Source organism: Mesoplodon mirus (genome assembly GCF_964341445.2).
Source record: "Mesoplodon mirus genome assembly, chromosome: 3".
In the NCBI taxonomy this organism is placed as follows: Eukaryota; Metazoa; Chordata; class Mammalia; order Artiodactyla; family Ziphiidae; genus Mesoplodon; species Mesoplodon mirus.
Window position 1 is genome coordinate 8,154,526 of NC_138978.1, and position 17,804 is coordinate 8,172,329.

General features: G+C 61.3%; 1 protein-coding gene across 6 annotated transcripts in view; it reads right to left on the bottom strand.

The window, feature by feature from the left end:
• Positions 1-17,804, bottom strand: part of CASZ1 (castor zinc finger 1) — a 150,216-nt gene that overhangs the window by 18,585 nt on the left and 113,827 nt on the right. For 5 of the 6 annotated variants that reach the window (XM_082611877.1, XM_082611876.1, XM_082611879.1 and 2 more), the window contains 5 exons: positions 9,082-9,558; positions 5,314-6,148; positions 3,847-3,915; positions 1,775-1,865; positions 832-996 (listed from right to left, as the gene is read on the bottom strand). In XM_082611877.1, coding sequence (XP_082468003.1) covers positions 832-996; positions 1,775-1,865; positions 3,847-3,915; positions 5,314-6,148; positions 9,082-9,514 — 1,593 coding nt within the window. In that variant the 5' untranslated portion in view covers positions 9,515-9,558. The remainder of the gene's footprint in view (positions 1-831; positions 997-1,774; positions 1,866-3,846; positions 3,916-5,313; positions 6,149-9,081; positions 9,559-17,804) is intronic. The other variant, XM_082611875.1, reaches the window with a different exon arrangement.

Consider the following 17,804-nt stretch of genomic DNA (forward strand, 5'->3'; position numbering starts at 1 on the left):
AGCCTGCTCGGGGGAGCCTCAGCACCTGTAAACGTCCGACTGGGGGCACCGAGGTTAAGGTAGGACGACCCCTCAGGCCCCCAGGGCCTGGCCCGTACTGGGCGTGGGTCGTCCTCATGGAGAGCCCTGGATACATCCCCACACAGGCGTGGGAGTCCCATCCTGCAGGAGGTGGCTTGGGGGTCCCCAGTCTGTGGCTCTACCTCTAAAGCCCCCGGGGGTGAGCAGGGCTGGACCCTGGGGCCTGGCGGTCACCCGTAGGCCGGGGACTCGTCTGGCGAACAGTTTCTGGCACAGGGCCTTCCCTACCCCACCCTGGCTGGGCCAAGGCAGGCAACGTTGCCATATTGAGTAAAAACCAGTGGAATCTGAACACTCTTGAGGGCTGGACCGTGCCAGTGTCTGCACCATCTCAGAGCCCAGAGAGCGAGCCCCCCTCTCCTCCTGGCCCAGGTTGTTTCACGGAGGCCATAACAACCCCCTGACAAATACCGGGGGAGGCGCAGGGCTGCTATTTGCAAACCAAAGTGGCTCCCCCCGGAACCTGACACCTTGAAAAAGCCCAGACTCTGCGTGGCATTAAAACAAAGAATTAAACAAAAACCTCCTCAGGAACCACTCGCAATGCTGCTCTTGGTGTTAAAGGCTGAAAAATGTTGGTCTGTATAAACAGCTCGCTGGATTTCACCCGCACCAAGTATGGCCATGGGGAAGGCCCCACCCTGGCCCACCGGACACTGCCCAAGCCTGAGACCCTGGGAAGGGACAAAGGGAGGGGCCCTGCCCGAGGCAGGCCTGCCTCTGGGGGTGGGGGGGGGGAGGGCGGGGCACCTGCATGCAGTGGTAGTGGGTGCTCTTCCCGTTGAGGTGGCAGCCGTGGTAGTAGACGCTGCAGTCGTCCAGCGGGCTGAAGCGCATGAAGCCGTGCTGCAGGGAGTTGTCCCGCTTCTTGTGCATGTTGTAGTGGCGGATCACGTCCTGCTTGCTCGTGAACCTCTGCCGGGAGAGGGCCTGGTGGGCAGGAGGCTGGGCCTGGCCCCAGGGCCCTCCGGTCTCCTTATCAATCATCCTGTTGGGTCGAGGCAGCCCAGACTGCCCCGAGGCCAGCACCCTGGACTTTGGAGGGAACAGTTCCAAAGGTTCCAGAGCCACAGATCCTTCCCTGACCTCCCTGTAGTCTCCCCATCAGCAGGCCCAGAAGCAGAGGAGATAAATCGGGCCAGGCCTTTCAGGGAGGAGCTCTGATGGGTGACGACTCATTCTGTCTACTGCCACCTGCGGGCTCTGCCAAGCTGGGCTCCCTGGGGAGACAGAGGCGGTGGCCTCAGGCAGAACACCCACACCCACCTCCCGCCTCTCGCTCACTTGCTCTGCACCTACCAGAGGGTGGCTTTGAACGTAAGGGCCGATGTGTCTGAACCTCAACACGACCATCTATAAAATGGGGCAGTAATACCAGCCTCTTAAGGACACTGGGAAGACTCGATTAGATGAGGTACGCAGGCTGCCTGCGCAGTCCTGGGTGCGTGGTGGACCCAGCGAATGGGAGCTTGAATTGTTACCACTGGGGACGCAGGTGGCTCCAGAGCCTATCAGATGCCTGTGGGCAGCAATCTGGGAACGAGGACAGGCTGGGAGCTTTTCTGGGCCCTCTGCCCGCCCAAGTCAAATTCGGGTGGCCCAAGCAGAACCGAGTGGCCTCGTCCTGCTTTCAAGAGGCCCCTCCGCGGCTGTGCCAGCCCGCAGGAGCGGGGCTGGTGCCCGTGGGACATACCTGGTAGTTGCACTCGGGGTCGAGGCAGTGGTAGTGCTCGCGGTACTGGTAGGCGCAGTGGATGTGGCCACAGTGCTGACTGCCTGAGAACCTGCAGGGAAGAAGGCGTGGGCTCAGGCCCCTCTGGATGCCAGCTCCAGGGTCCTCGGCCTGAGCGGCTGAGCAGAGTCCGTGCCCGTGATCCAGGGAACTGCTGCTGCGGCTCAGGGGCCCTGGGTGGGCACGTGGAGGGGCAGAGGTGGTCTGCTGGGGTGAAGGAGCAGAGGCTGAGAAGGCTAGGGCGGGTGACGGGGCCACGGGGAACCCCAGACCCACTGAGCGGCAGACCCAGCCTCATCTGCCCCGGGAGGGAGTGCCAGGTGGGGCACAGAGGCCTGGCACCAAGACGGGAGGAGGAAGCTAGGCCAAGCCAGAAGCCAGAGCAGGGTCAGGGGAAGAGCCCTGGGATGGGATGGGATGCTGAAGGCACGAGCCCCCGAGGTGGCCCAGTTGCCGTTTCTGCAGGTGCTGCCCGCCCACCCGACTCAGTGCTGGGCCAGGTGCTGGGGACTCCAGCTGCGCCAGCCCAGGGCTCTGTTGCTAAGAGGTGTTAAAGGGCTCTCTCTGTTCTGGGCTTTCCTCACACTTGAAACAGTCCAGGAGTTATGAATTTTTAAAGCGCAGCATCTGTTTGGCTTCCTGTGGCAGGGAGCGCGCTCTCCGGCCAACTCCGTAGCCAGGAGCCCCGTGCTGCCTGGCCACCACCTGCCCTCCCAGGATACCCCAGGCCTTCTCCAGGCCCCGACGCTGCCAGGGCGGGGGTCTCACAGCCTGGACGACAGCCACCGGGGACAGCACCCCGTGACAACTGTGGACAAGGTGGTGGGGCTCAGCCCGCCTGCCCCACTGCGCCGCGCCTGGCGTGGGGCTGCGGGAGGGAAGCCCCTCATGAGGGGAGAACCTCTTGCAAATAAATATTTAAGCTGAAGCCGCTGAAAGGGCCATCTGCTGAGGCACTAATAATAATGGTAATAATAATAATAAAGAGAGCAAAGCAAAGCTGAGAAGACAGGGAGGGACGGGGAGGGAGACGCAGAGTGTGACGGCAGAACTATGGGGGATGAGCAGAAGGACGGCTGCCAGGGCACAGCCCGGCCTTGCGCTGCACCTCCAGGGGCTGGGTGCCGGGGGCCTGAGCGGGGCGGGGGGGGATCTGAAGGTTCTTCACCTGCCAATCCCACTGCCTTAAGGATATAAAGGGGCAGGTCTGGAGCCAGGTGGTGAGAGGGAGCACCCTGAGGCCACCTGCCCACATCCCTTCTCATCCCCAACCGCTCCACAGGAGCCTGCCACCCCGCCTGCCACGCCCCCCACCCGGCCCCAAGTGGAGCCTTTTTTAAAAATCTTAAAAAATTGTTATTGTATTTATTTATTTATTTATTAAATTTATGTATTTTTTTGCTGTGTTGGGTCTTCGTTGCTGCGCACGGGCTTTCTCTAGTTGTGGTGAACGGGGGGCTACTCTGTTGTGGTGCGCGGGCTTCTCATTGCGGTGGCTTCTCTTGTTGCAGAGCACGGGCTCTAGAGCGCAGGCTCAGTGGTTGTGGTGCGCGGGCTCAGTAGTTGTGGCTCACGGGCTCTAGAGCGCAGGCTCAGTAGTTGTGGTGTGTGGGCTTAGGTGCTCCGCAGCATGTGGGATCTTCCAGGACCAGGGCTTGAACCCTTGCCCCCTGCATTGGCGGGCGGATTCTTAACCACCGTGCCACCAGGGAAGCCCACAGTGAGCTGTGGAGGGGGGCACCTGCACTCACCTGTGGCCAGGCCCTGCCTTCGGGCCCTTTCAGGTACCCCAGTCCTGCCTGGGGTACAAGCTGCTTAAGGGCATGTGGCCTGGACCACATCCAGGGGGCGGGGGCTCTGAGGTGGGGCAGAGGGCAGGCCTGGGGAGGGTTTGGAAGCAGGAATGCATGGGGGCGGGGAGGTAGCAGGCACCTTGGGACTAGTGGTCACATGGACGTATGGTCCCATGGTCCCCAGGCATTCCTGCCCCCACCCACCTTCTCTCCATGGCAGTCTCCTCCCCAGGGGCCTACCTGGCAATATATTTCTGGTAAATGTTTACATCTTCAGTGACAGCTGGTTTATCTGTGGGCAATCCGTTCCTGGTGAGAGACACACAGGGCACAGCTGATTAGCAGACGAGGTGGCCTCATGCCCCAAGAGTGTCTGGGGGCAGCTGCCTGCTCTGGGGCCCTGGCCCTTCTCTCGCTCACTGTGTAGTGTTCTGGGGGCTTAGGGTGGGACTGGAAAAGTCTTTCGGCAGAAAACTAGCACAGGTTCAATTAGCCCACCTTTGGCAAGGGCTGGGCCGTCTTCAGCTGGCAGGGCTGGAGGGCCCTACCTTGGGTGTGGATCTGACCTAGAGTCCAACAGCATAGGAAGCCTGGGAAGCTGGGGCCTGGCCGCCTTGCACACAGAGAGTCAGGATGCTGCTGGCTGAAGAGGGGTACCAGGTACCACTGGGCAAGACGCCAGGGGAAAGGGCAAGAACAGCACCAAGCAAGTGTGGCTGGGGGTCGGAAAGGCCCCCCGACGCCGAGGGCAGCTCCCTAGATCCACTCCCAGGTTTCTGGACCTGCCTCCAGGAGGGATGGCTGAGGGGAAGGGTCTCACTCAGCCCCACACAATGATCCATCAATTATTTTGCCATTGTCTAGGGCTTTGCGCTGGGTGTACCCACCCCACCCCAGCCTCCTACCTTCTCTTGCTGCCTTCCCCATGGTGCAGGCTCTGAACCTGGGAGCCCTGGCCACCAGCCTGGAACCCAGAACCCCCAGCCCAGAGTAGGGCTTTCCCAGCCAACCATAAGCCGGCAACTGGCCCTCACGGTGGCAGGCAGAGAAAGCCTGTCATGGGCACATGGGGGTTACAGTACCCTGTGGCATGTGTGTTAGCAGATGAGCACGTGCACAGAAGTACAGGCAGACCCTGGAGATACTGCAGGTTCACTTCCAGACCACCGCCATAAAGTGAGTATCGCAATAAAGCGAGTCACACAAATTTTTTTGGTTTCCCAGAGCATAGAAAAGTTACATTTACACTATACTGTAGTCTACTAAAGTGTGCAATAGCATTATGTCTGAAAAAGCAATGCATATGCCTTAAATAAAAAACGCTTTATTGCTAAAAAATGCTGACCGTCATCCGACAGTGCAGGGTTGCCACAAACCTTCAATCTGTAAAAATACGCAATGTCTTTGAAGCGCAATAAAACAAGGTGTGCCTGTACCCGCTGTGAGAGCGTGCGTGCGCGCAGCAAGATGTATAGTGTGCGGGTCCACGAACTGAGTCTGAGCGATTATGTAGGCAGAGGAGTGTGTGCGCGTATGTGTGTGTGTGTGCGCATGTGCGGAAGCATGTGAGAATCTGGGTGCACAGTGGATGTGCATAAGGTGTGGGTGTGTGTGTCCATAAGTGTGAGCTTCAGAGGCAGGAAGTGGGCCTCCGGGCCACTCCAGTCCCGGGTGCAGGGCTGGCAGTGAGGGTGGTGCACGCCTTACTTGACAGTGGAGACGGTCCCCGTGGTGATGGAGTCTGTTTTGGAGAAGGTTGACTTCAGGTACTCGGGAGTGTTGAAAGGCAGGGAGGCAGGTGGCTCAGGGCCTGGCCCGGGGGCACTGGGAGCAGTGGGCACGCTGGCGAGGGGTGCAGGAGCCAGGCTGGGGGTGGGCGGAACCTTGGCGGGGCCCGGCTTCTGGATGGCCCGGACGTCGTACTTGGAGGGGCGCCCCACCTTGCCGGTCTTGAAGGCGATGGCCCCTCCCATGTCGGGGCTGCCCTCCCCGGGTTTGAAGAGGTGCAGGTACTTGACGTTCTCCAGGTCGTACTTAGACGGCTTCTTGTAGGCGCTGCCGTTCTGGGGCCGCAGGTTCTCACCCGTCTTCAGTTTCTGGATGAAGAAGTCGTACTTGGAGGCACGGGCCACCAGGCCCTGCATGGGGACGCTGCTGTGTGAGGGCAGGGGCAGGATGGTGGCCTTGGTCTCCAGGTGTGTGGTGCTACTGGGCAGCCGCAGGCCCGGCAGGGAGCCCAGGGCCTCCTTGCCGGCCCGCCCCTCGGCTGTGGTGCCGTGGGCCGGCCAGGACAGCTGCTCGCCGGCCTTGAGCTTGCGGATGTACTCCTCATACTTGGAGAACCGCGCCCGCTTGCTGAGGGCGTCCTCGGAGGTGGGCAGTGTGGAGGAGGTGGCCGCCTCCGGCGTGGAGCCCGCGTGCAGCTTCTCGAAGCTGATCTTCCTGGCCAGCTCGTCCCGCGTGTTCTGGTCATCATAGCCAAACATTCCAAGGAACTCGGTCATGGTGGAGGCCGCGTAGTCCCGCAGCGAGGAAGCCTCTCCTACAGCAGGGAGGAGAGGGGCCGTCACCTCTGGGAGGGAGCAGGGTAGCCCAGGGACAGGACCTGCCCCCCCCCGCCCCCCCACCACCGCCCTGCCCACAGAGGGAGGGGGCCGGCCTGGGGAAGGGGCGGAGCGGGACATGATCTATGGACATTTGGCTCACTTGTTAGGTTTTACGACTCTTAAATTAATTTGTTTAAAAAAAAAGTAATTAATACTGGGGTAAAATAAAACGAGTTCATCAATGCCAGGAAAATCAATTTCCTAAATGTTCTGGCCGATGGCTTTTCAGTACATTAAACAAAGTTTCATAAATGTCTCCGCTCTCTTGCCTTGGCCTAATATGAAGGAGAAGTCATTTTACTGGAAGTAAGGCCAGATCCCAACCTGCCTCCCAGGGTGGGGGTGGGAATGGGGGCTGGGGACAGGTAGGGCTGTGAGCCAGTGGCTGGGCAGTCAGGAGGGATGCCAGGGGCTGAGGGAGCCACTGGGGATGGGGTCAGGGGCGGGCCTGGCTGAGCCTGCCTGGAGGACCCTCCCTGGCCCCCACAAATGGACACACAGGCCCCTTATCCCTGGGAGGATGAGAGGCTCGCCCCAAGCCTCCTCAGGACCTGTCCTCTTGGCCCTTTCCAGCCCCCCAGGCTGCTGATGGCCCCAGACAACAGGGCGGAGGGGCAGAGAGCCTGCGGATGTGTTCACTCAGACTCCCTGAGGGCCCGCCCACCCCAGCCAAGACTTATGACGTAGAGAGTCCTTCAGACCTCCCTGCCACCTTCTGGTCACTTGTGCTCACGCACGAGGGTGGGCCACCGAGGAGAGTCAAGGCCGTAGAGGCAGTGGCTGACTCTGGCCCATCTATCGCCCCACTGTGTCCACAGCGGGGCACACGGAGAATCCCCCGAAGCAACCTCCCCACAGGGACATGCATGCACGCGTGCACACTCAAGCTCGCAGCCCTAGCGACCTTTCCCGCCCACACACACACGTGTACACAAACCACTCCAAACTCCACAGTCAGCTCCCCAGGATGAGTCTCAGGATGGCGGGGGCAAGATGACCCCTTCTGCCTGGGGCTGTTCGCTGGAGACAAACCCCTTCCACACACAACCTTCCGCCACAATAGGCCTGCGACTCCCCGGCACACGCCTTCCTGCCCAGAACGCTCGCTGAGCACCGACTATGTGCTACACCCTGAATCAGGAGTGGGTACACACAGGCGGGTGGGACTCACCTGGGCCCCAGGGCACATGCGTGTTCTCTCCACTCACGTCTGAGCCTGCACACCCAGGCACACAGAGCGGCAGGACCCCAGGCTGGGGGTCCTAAAAGCACGGCCAGGGGAAGGCGTGGCCGAAGCAGGGGTGGGAGGACCAGGACCAGGACCCAGCAGGGCAGCCGATGAGGGCTTTCCTCCCAACCACACCTGGAAGTGGTCTGAGAGCGGGGCTGGGCTCTGGCACAAGAGAGAACCTAGCAGCATGTAGAAAGAGCCTCTGAGCTCCTGGGAGGACAGGGAGGAGGGCAGTCCTGTGGGGACCGGGACGCGCCAGGTGGGGAGAGAGGACAGTCACGGGCAGCACCTGGCACACAAGGTGGGCAGAGCGACTCAAGGAACCGACGGACAGCTGCTCCTCCGGGCGGGGTGGCCGGCGGGCTGCTGTCCTGACCTCAAGCTACTTGGGGTTGGGGACCCAGTCTGGGAGGAGTGGGCCCTGGCTGCTAGATTCAGTGGCTCAGGGACCAGGGAAAGGGGCTAAAAATAGCTGGAGGCAGCTGAGCCCTCACTATATATGGCAGAGAAACAGAAGGCTTTGAAGGGCAGGCGGCTTAGAGCAGAGAGGGGGCCAGGCAGGGGTCCCAGGGGCAGCCCAGAGGCCTGCATTCCCAAGCCCACGGTGGGCAGCCTGGGCTCCGGCTGCCTGGCTCCAGTGCCCGGGCCGAGCAGGCCGCCTTGGGTGTCACCCTGCAGTCCCACTGGGCCTCAAACCCGAGGGGCGAGGCCTGCAGCCATGAGGCCACTGGCAGATCTAGCCCTGCCTCCTGCCATCCTAGCTCTCCACCCCCCCGCCCCGGGAGGTGCTGGGTCATCACAGGGCCTTGGCCCTGTCCCTCCCCTCTCCTCAGGCCCAGCGCAATCACCTTGCGTCTGGGAACGGCAAGGGCTTTTCCTATCAGAGGAAACTGAAGGTCACACTTTTCCTCATTGATCTTGCAATGTTTGTTAATTACTCTGTCACTGATGTGGCGAAGGATAATTAAACAGCTCTGTTTATATCTTATATGCATAATTATGTGGCTGCGCAGGGCTCCCCGCGTAGGGAGGAGATGCGCCCCTCGCTGCAGGGGAAGGGGATCGGGAAGCGGGCAGGGAAGGCTCGGGACACCAGGCACAGGCTGGGAATGAGGCTGGGGAGCTGAAAAAAGACCCCAGGCCCAGAGTTCCAGTCCTAGCGGAGACGCCCTCCCTCCCCAGAGCAGAAGGAGCTCTGCATCTAAGGACAAGCAGACACCAGAAAAGCCGGCTCTCAGCCATCTCGTGGGAGAGACGTCAGCCAGGGGACCGCATCTGGGGCAGGTGGGATATGCCGGCTGGGTGTCGCTCCCCACGTGCCTGTCCAGGTACTGCGCCCCCCAACAGGCTCCTCCCTATGCAGGTGCATGTGGACAGTCATCTACCCACACGCCATCCGTCCATCCGTCCCTCCATCCACCCGTCAGCCTGTCCCAGTCCATCCGTCCATCCACTGCTTCCTGAAGACCCACTGTGTGTTCGGCAGCCCACCCCAGCCCGGCTCACACGTCTGGGAAGCTGCCTGCTCGGGCCCTTCCCCCCTCTTCCCTGCACGCTCTGTGGACACACACACCACTCCTTCCCCGCTGGGCCGCCCTCCTCGTGGGGTTATGTCCCGTCCGGGGCTTAGACACCCACCTGAAGCCTGCTTGGCACGGGGGCCACTATCATCCTTGGAGGCTGCGCCGTCCGAGTCCTTCTCCTCCATGACGCTGCCATCCTTGGGGGGCTCTTCACCGTGGTCTTCCTCGTCGCTGCAGCCCTGGGGCTGCACCATGTAGACGCCCTCGGGTGGTAGCTCCAGACCCTCCCGGGCAGTCCGCCCCAGCATGGGCGTGGATGCCGGCTCCTCGCTGTACTCCCCGTTCACCCACTTCTCGATCACCGCCCGCCTCTTGTCCTCTTCGCTGCGGGGGGCCCGGGCCACTCCCGACTCAGGGCCGCTGCGCTCTTTGTCCCGGGGCCGCAGTGGGCTGTCCTCGGCCTCCGCTCCCTTCTCCACCACCACCTGGCGGCTCAGCTTGGCGCAGATGGCGTTGAGCTTCAGGCCGCCTTTGCGTTTGGCCGCCATCGCGGGCTTGCCTGCAGGCGGGTCGGGGCACCGGGTGCCTTCAGCTGCAGGGATGGAGGAGAAGGGTCAGAGGCGTGTGTGCCAGGCCCGGCCACCCACCTCGACAGCCGGGGCGGACGCCCTGCCCCCGCATCCCCCATGCCAGAGGTCTCTCTCTCCCCATGACAGTTCCACCGCCCCGCCCCAAGGCCAGGGTGCGTTTGCCCCCTCACTAGACCGTGAGCTCTATCCTCAGAGCCTGGCGCATACTAGGGCGTTCAGGAATATTCTGTAAACGAGCAAACGAATGAATGAACGAATGACTCTTCACAAACGCAAGGGGCAGTCTTCTTCCCAGCACCTGGCTTCTGGAAGCATTTCCTCCCCTTGTTTGGCCCCAGGAGGCAGGACAGACATGCCACAGGACCTGGCTCCGCCTTCTCTGCCTCGGCCAGCTCCTGCTGCCCTGGAAGGCCTGGCTGGTCCCACGAGGCCCACTTTCCAGCCCTGAGAAGCTGGGACAGGTTGGGATTCCTCAGATCCCCAGCGGGAAGCCCAGAGGCTGCAGTTACGGGGCCTAATCCCTCAACACGACAGCCCAACGCAACCGGCCGGGAACTGTTAACTAGGCTGCCCCAGCGCTAGCCACCTCCCTCACGGCCGCTGAGCGGGGGCGCCCAGGGTCTTGGGGGGTAAATGGCAAGACCACTAACCATACAGCCTGGGACCCGCCACAAAGGCCAACAAAAGTGGACACACCTCCACCTGTTTATTTGTATGTCCTGTCTGTCCACCCATCCACGTAGTGAGCTCCTACTGTGCGCCAGACCCCGAGGTGGTACCAGGGGTGCACAGGGAGCCCCACTGAATGCTCTCAAGGCAGGGCTCCTCCGTGCGGCCCTCAATAGAGACTCGTGGGCATGGCCGAGTCCCCGCACAGGTCAGAGGGCTAAGCAAGGGGACTCTGCTCCCAGATCCATGGTCAGAAGGGGCTTCACTCTAATGGATCGAGACCCTAAAAACCCACACGCCTGGAACGCACCGAGAGGCTTACTCAGACAGGGACGGCCACACCTGTGCCAGGACCTCATCTACAAGCAGACTTGGCTTGTACACACAGATGGTTGCCCCCCGATACAGACAATGCCCAGCTGCCCCAGACCCTTGCCTCGAAGCCAGCTGCCCAGGGACCCCAGCCCAGTCCAGCCCAGTTCTCCCAGTCCTGCAATCCTGGCTCTGCCGGGCCCCACCCTCACCCCTAGCTGGATGCGCACTCTACCCACGTTTGTCCGCATCTCCAAGTCTGTGCTGCCCACACCCAAAACGCCAAGCATCATCATGGGTTCCTTCTCAAAGCTCAGCGATGGGGCCCCTCATCATGCCATCCCACCCAGCCTCAGGGCCAGCCGCCAGGCTCCGTGACACCAAGTTTCCTCCAGCAGGCCTATGGGGAGCTGGCCTCACCTGGCCCCCTTTGTCCCCGGCCCTGGTGGAGAAGGGAAGGGTGGGAGTGGGGAGCCTGCTCTATTTTTACCGGGAGGTAAGCAGCCAAGTGTGTATGGCAGACAGCAAATGAATCTATAAATATTTATCCCAAGGAAGAGGGAAGCAGAAGCTCCCAGGGCTGCACTTGCTGCTGGGGACACCCCCTCCCCGGGCCCCCACCCATCCTGGAGCCTCCTGGCACTTGGGCCCCCCCAGCCCCGCCCACCCGCTCCTGATCTCGGCTGTGTGCCTGCCTCAGTCCCTCACGGGCCCCCGCCAGCTGCGATGCAGCTGTGCGCCCAGGGCCCAGCCCCGCCCGCAGGCCCCCCGGCTCCGCCCACGCCCCCTACACCTGCCCTCCAGCTGCTGTTCTGCTCCAGCCCACCTGCCTTCCAGATGTTGCCCTCCCTCTGACTCTACTGCTGGTCCCAGGGGTGGCGGTGGAGAAGGGGCGTGGGCCTGGGGTGCAGGGCAGGAGGCAAAAGCAGGCCTTACTCAAAAGCCCAGACGCGTGTGAGTCTGGGGCTGCGAGCTGGGGTGTGTGTGTAAGAGCTGAGGTCCAAGGTGCCTGCCCGCCCGCCTTCCGGCCCACCCTGTGGGGCCTTCTCCCCTCCCCCTCCATCAGGGCCCTGGGACCTGCAGACTACCCCCCTCGTGGTCTGACCCCAGGCTCCCGTCCATGTAAACATTCCCTTGACTTTCTTCCCTAAAATATAAACGCCGTGGCCAGGCCTCAATGGGAGGAAGCCATCCGTCCCCGGCCCTGTCACTGCCCCTTTCATCTCCTTCCCGCCACCAGCCTGCCCGCTGCTCTATTTACACTGGACACTTCCTCTGGGAACAATACTGCCCAGGAGGCAGGCTTGGGCCGGGGGGTGGGAAGGCGCGGGGGCTGCCGTACTGCTCACCCAGGGCCCAGCTCCAGAGAGGAGGAGAGGGGCGGGGCGGCTGCAGGGAGCCCAGCCAGGCCTGGGGAGAGGAGCGGGTCAGCATCTGCACGCAGGCAGCCAGCCCAGGGCTCCCCCAGCCTCCTGCCTCGGGCCCCAGTGATGCCGGATGGGCCGGGGCGAGCCCTGGGAGGTGGCACAGCACCATGGTATGGCCTGGCTTTTGGGGTCAGACAGTCGTGAGTTCACGGCCTGGCTCCAGCCCCTCGCTAGCCCTGGGCCCTGGTCGAGCTTTCTCCCTGTGAAAAGGGCTGCAGGACTGTAAGGTGACAGAGGGTGCTTGTCTGTGCCAAGCACAGGGCCTGACAGTCAAGAACCTGGGGAAAGGCAGCTGAGCCCTGGGAGCGGACAAACAGGCAAGTGTGGTGCCACATCTGGGCACGAGATCCCTAGACCAGGAAACCACACCTGGCCCAGAAGAGGCAGAGGAGACAGGAGAGGCTGGAGGGCCGGGCCGCGGGCAGGCTGCCTGCTCAGCAACGAATGGCCCCTCGCCGGCTCCCACAGTCTGAGCCTCCCCTCCCAGGGCTCCAAACGCAACAAGCCCCCAGCAGGCAGGCAGCTCTGTCTCCAAGCTGAGTGGGTCCTGCTCAGGGTGGAGAAAGGGAGGGGCGAGAACTGGACTGTCCCTGCACCTGTTGGACGCTAGCTCACGACCTCTCACCATCATCCCGTGAGGCAGGTACTGTCGTCGTCCCATTTGACAGAGGAGGAGACTGATTCTAGAGCCATGAAGACACTCCAGAGCCCGAGCTCATGAAGGCCGGGGCTCAGCAAGGTGCGGGGCCGCCACCGTGTCCCCACAAAGGCTCCAGGCGGGCTCCAGGAAGTCCCAGGCTTCCCTGCCCACCTCCTCCTCACCCTCACTCCCGGTTCCCATAACACGGAGCCCCCTAAAGTGTTAACTGTGATGGGTAAAATGGTGCAGCAGATTGCTACAATAAATAATTTACTGATATTTATAAATATGCAAATCAGCCAGCTTCAGAAATCGAATGAAGGGAGGGCCTCGGGAGAAGGGCCCGCTATGGCAGGAATCTCATCACTCCCTCCAAAGGCTGGGGAAGGCCAGGGCTCCTGCCAGTTCCGAGGGAGAGAGGGGGGCTCCTGTAGCTGCACCTGGGCCCCTCATCCCTGATCCCTGGGGACTACGGGGGTGGCTGGAATGGCCACTTCCTTGCCTGGTCAGGGCCAGGTCCTCCCCTGCCCTGGGCAGCCTGGGCTCAAGGGGACCAGAGGCTCCAGTGCCCACTGCCCACGGCTGGGTACCTCAGAGTCACTTGTCCTGCCTTGGGGGTGGGGGTTAGTCCCCAGGGGCTGGGCAGGCCTGGCAGCCCCTCCCCACCAGTGAGTAATGTGTTTTGGGGCTGGGCGGACTGTCAGCTACCAGGCTCCGGGTGCTTTATGGGCTCTGCCTGGTGGCTCTGAACTCCCTGGTAGGAAATAAAGTTCTCCCTGCGTGTCCCTTCTAAACATTTCACTCAGTGGAAACGGTGTTTAAGAAAAATGAGGACATATTTCTTCCTAAGGATGCAGTGTCCCCTTTGGGCGGCCTAATGCCCACTGTATATCAAGAAGCGGCGAGGCAGGGGCCAGGCACCCGTCCCCTCGGGTTGGGGTGGTCTGGGCCCTACTGCCCGCTGCCAGGCGGCTCGGGGGCCATGGGCACCGCTGGGTCACTCTGGTGGCCGCCCTGGCCCACACTGCCTAGAGCAGTATGGCAGCTGGCACCCTCTGAGCACTACCCCCTGTGCTGGGGACAGTGCTGGGCAACTCAGAGCATCGCCTCAGTGGTCCCCCAGCATCCCCATACGGCCGCTGTCCTCTCCCTGTTTCTGGGTGAGAAAGCAGAGCTCACAGAGGTTGTCACCCAGAGAGTGTGCCAGAGCCGGACTCCCACTGGGCTCCGATGTCGCAGCATCTGAGACCCCACACGTACCTCCCACAGCCTCCCCGCTAGGGTGGCAGCAACATTGGAGCTTCCCTGCAGCCCCTAAGAACTTGAACCTGACAGGCCACGAGCCCCAGTGCTGGGGTGCTGCGCCTATGTTCAGGCTCCGGGCTGAATTCTGAGGATATGAGATGAGCAAGCAGACTGTCCTGCCATGACGGCCTGTTCAGTTTAGACGAGGGGGCAGACGTTCAAGTCATTACAAGCGTGATCACTGCGGTGAAAAGTCTCGGTGCCACAGCAGCGGCAAGTCTGGGAAGCCAGGAAGGGTTCCTAGAGACATCTGCTCCGGCCCTGCTCCCCACGAGCTCCCTCAGGGCCCCCCCGCCCCCCTCCCCCTCCCCCTCCACACAGCCCATCTCCATCTTAACAGCCCCATCTCCCCAGCCAGGACCTGTCCCCGAGGAGAGGGGTGTCCTTCTCTCTTGGGCCCAATCCCATGCCTCGTTTTTGCAGCTGGGAGGAGTGGCCACTGCCCCTCAGGGCTCTCAGCTGGGTCCCCTGGTCCCCCACAGCGCCAAGTCGGGAAGCGGGGGGCCCAGCCGCTGGGGGCCCTCCTCACCCCACTTTGTTTATTTATTTATTATGATTTTTTAGTCCAGTTAAAAGGTTTACTATCCAGACGCGTCTAAGTGGCCTCACTTAGCGTAAGTAACTCTATAAATCAGAGGAGCCGTTAGCATCCACCGCGCAGGCCGGCTATCAATCTCCCCCAGGTCACAGCCAAACAGGAAGGGGAGAAGAGAAGAGTTACCGCCCAGGGGAGATTTAACACACACACACACACACACACACACACACGCACTGCACACACAGACCGCGCGCACGCACACACGCTTGGGCATCTCTGTATTTGTACAACCACATCATATTCACACGTGCACACGAAGAGCGGCCCGGAAACCGGCTGTCCTGTGTGTGTCATGATAACAACGCACAAACGTGGCTCCTGCAGCCTGAAGGGGACACAGTCAGAGGGAGGGGTGAACCCCCGGGGCCGGGCTCTCCGTGCCTGAGCTGCCCTGCCCAGACAATCAGCTCTGGAGGGCGGCAAGGGGGCTCTGCTGGGTCCCCTCCCCTCCTGTGGCCCCTGCCTCTGCCAAACCCCAAGGGACCAAGCTTTCCCCTTTTGTGCGCCGGGGGCAGGGAGGTGGAGCCCAAGGACGGGGCAGGGAGGCTGTCAGCTGCAGGCCGCTGACAGGTCCTCGCCCACCGTGCTCAAGGCTGGGCACACACAGCACAGGACACCAGAAGGGCAGCACCATCCAGAGGAGCAACCGGCCGCTGTGCAGAGCCCTGGAGGGTGCCCAGGCGAGGCGACCTTTCCGCAGCCGCCTCAGGAATGCCTCACCTCTGCGAGTAGGTGTGGCTGGATGCACACAGAGCTTGGACACAGGCTCCCACCCCGTCCCCAGAGAGGCCGTGGTCCTAGAAGGCCCCACTAGGAACTGGGGTGGAGAGGCCACTCCTGGGTGCCCCTCAGCCTCTCCTGGCATCCCCTGGGGGTCCCCAAGGCCAGGCCAGACAGCCCGAGGGTGGAAGACCCGCCCAGGCCCACCTCCTCTCCCGCCTCGCCCAGAGGCCTCCCCGGCTCACCCGCCCGCCTGCCCGTTGCATCTCCCCATGAACTCTATTTCTCTTTCCTCTCTGAAAACAACTGAGCTGTAAATACTGTTTAACCTTCTCCCCCCCTCCCCCCCCACCCCCTCCCCTCCGCACTATAAAAACACAAATATGCCATAACTCAGCCGGCCGGCCGCCCAGCCTCCAACATGCCCTGCGCCCGGGCCTCTCAGGAAGGTCATTACAAACGACTTTCCGATTCACTGCTCCTGAAATAATTTTGTGTATTAAAACCTGAATCTGCACTTTCTGGGGCCGAAAGCCTCGCTTAATTATGGCGGGTGTCCTTGGGACGGACAGTGATCCTTCACTCGCCAGCCGCGCTCCAGCCCTCCGCCCGCCAGCCCGCCCCCCTCCCTGGGCCCAATCTGTTTTCAAAGTGTGTCTGTCCTTTATTAAATTGTTTTCTTTTCCACATTATCAGTTGCCATGGAGACCTCATCTCTCGGATTATTTGAATTTCATTATATCTATTGATTTGGGAGCATTTCATCTTTTTTATTGTTTTTCTGTCAATTTTCAAAACGAATAACCATCTAATTTGCGTCAGTGCTGATTATGTTTGTCCCTCAATAGAGGTCGGCAGCTGCGCTGGGGAAACAAATCAATGAAAAACCATCATAAAACTCCCCACTCCAGTCTCCAGGATGTGTGGGTGACATTCCACGCCTGCGAGACACACACTCATCAGCTCCAAGTTCGGCTACGGTGGCGGCAGCTCCGCCCCACGTCCGCCTCCTCTGGCCTTAATATTTAATTCCGCGATTTGGGGCATTATTAGTGGTGTTTTTATCAGTGCGTGTGCCTGTGAGTGTTCGGTGGTGGGCTGGCTGGTTCACTAAGTTGTGGGTGAGGCAGGGAAACCCCGGAGGAGGGCAGGGCGGACAGTGTTGGGGGTGTAGTGGGAAGCGGAGGAAAGGGGGGATGCCCCGGGGAGCGGATGGGGCTCGGGACCGGGAGGTCCGCAATGAGGGGCTGGAAAAGGGGGGCCACAGCAGGGGGGCCGAGCGAAGGGGAGGAAAAGAGGGAATTCAGACTGCTCACTTTGTTGGGTTTTTTTAAATAATTTATGCAATTTTAAGCATTTATGTATAAATTTTTTAATAAGCCACCCTGGAGCAGGATGGCCATTAACATCCCAACGTCCTTCTGTCCAATGGGCTGGCGGAGAGGATCAATTTCTGAGAGTACTTTCCCTTTTTACGACATGATAAAATGCTTTTAAAGCAACTTACACAAATACGGAAAATTTTTTTCTTTTTCCCCCCGTCCCCTCTCCCATCCCCTCACAGCCTTCTCATCCACCAGGGAGGGGGGTGCGCGCGCACGCACACTTGTGACCGCGCTCTCTCTCCTTCGGGGGAAGGGGCTGGAGGGGAGGCTGGCCGGGAGAGAGCCCCAGTTCTAACTGGAACTGGCCGCCTGTCCTTCTAACAAGGGCATAAACTTTCATTACCCATGCACGCAGTCAAAGACAATTTAGGGAAACTCGCTGCTCGGAAAAGGAAAACCTCAGCGATTCGTGGCCCACGCTGCCGCTGCCATCTGGGGGGCTGCTGCCGTCTCCAGCGTGAGGGAGCGGGACCCTGAACCTCTGGCCCTGCCCGGCAGGAGGCACAGAGGGGCCCTCGTGGGATGCAGCCAAAGAGGGAGAGGAGGGACCAGACGGAGCCCTGGGAGCACCCAGCCTTGGGCAGAGGCCAGGCCCCCTGGGTCCCGCTCTCCCCCGACACCCCTTCGCTAACCCCAGCCGGGCATGGGCCCTCGAGGGCAAGCACAGGACTCGTCATTTCTGCCACCCAGTGCTGCCGCGGAGCAGAAGCTCAGCTCTGTGGACGGATGGTCAGACAGAGGGACCAAATGAAGATGAAGTAGGAAACTGGGCCCAGATAGCCTGGGGTCCGTGCAGGAGACCCACAGGTGCTGGGGAAAGGCTCCCTCTCCAGGGGTCACCTGCTTTTTTGGAAGTGGGTCTGGGGCAGGAGTACCTCTGGGTGTACAGGATGGGGGGCACCAGAGCGAGAGGGGGTGGCCTGGCCACCATCACCCCAACCCTGGACTCGAGCCCCTAACGCCCTGAGACGGAGCCAAGCCCTTGTGAGGAAGAGGGTAAAGGCCCGTGCCCAGACTTGGGGACAATCCTTATTTCCATGTCCCCTTCACCTCGTAGACCCTCCTCCTGAGAGGGGTGGGGGTGTAGGTGAGGGGCCTGAGGGGTGAGCCCTGTCCCAGGGCTGAGGGGGATGATCCTGGTTCCCAGGGTGGGCCCTTCCCTGCCACTACGGGACAGCATCCAGCCCGCGGA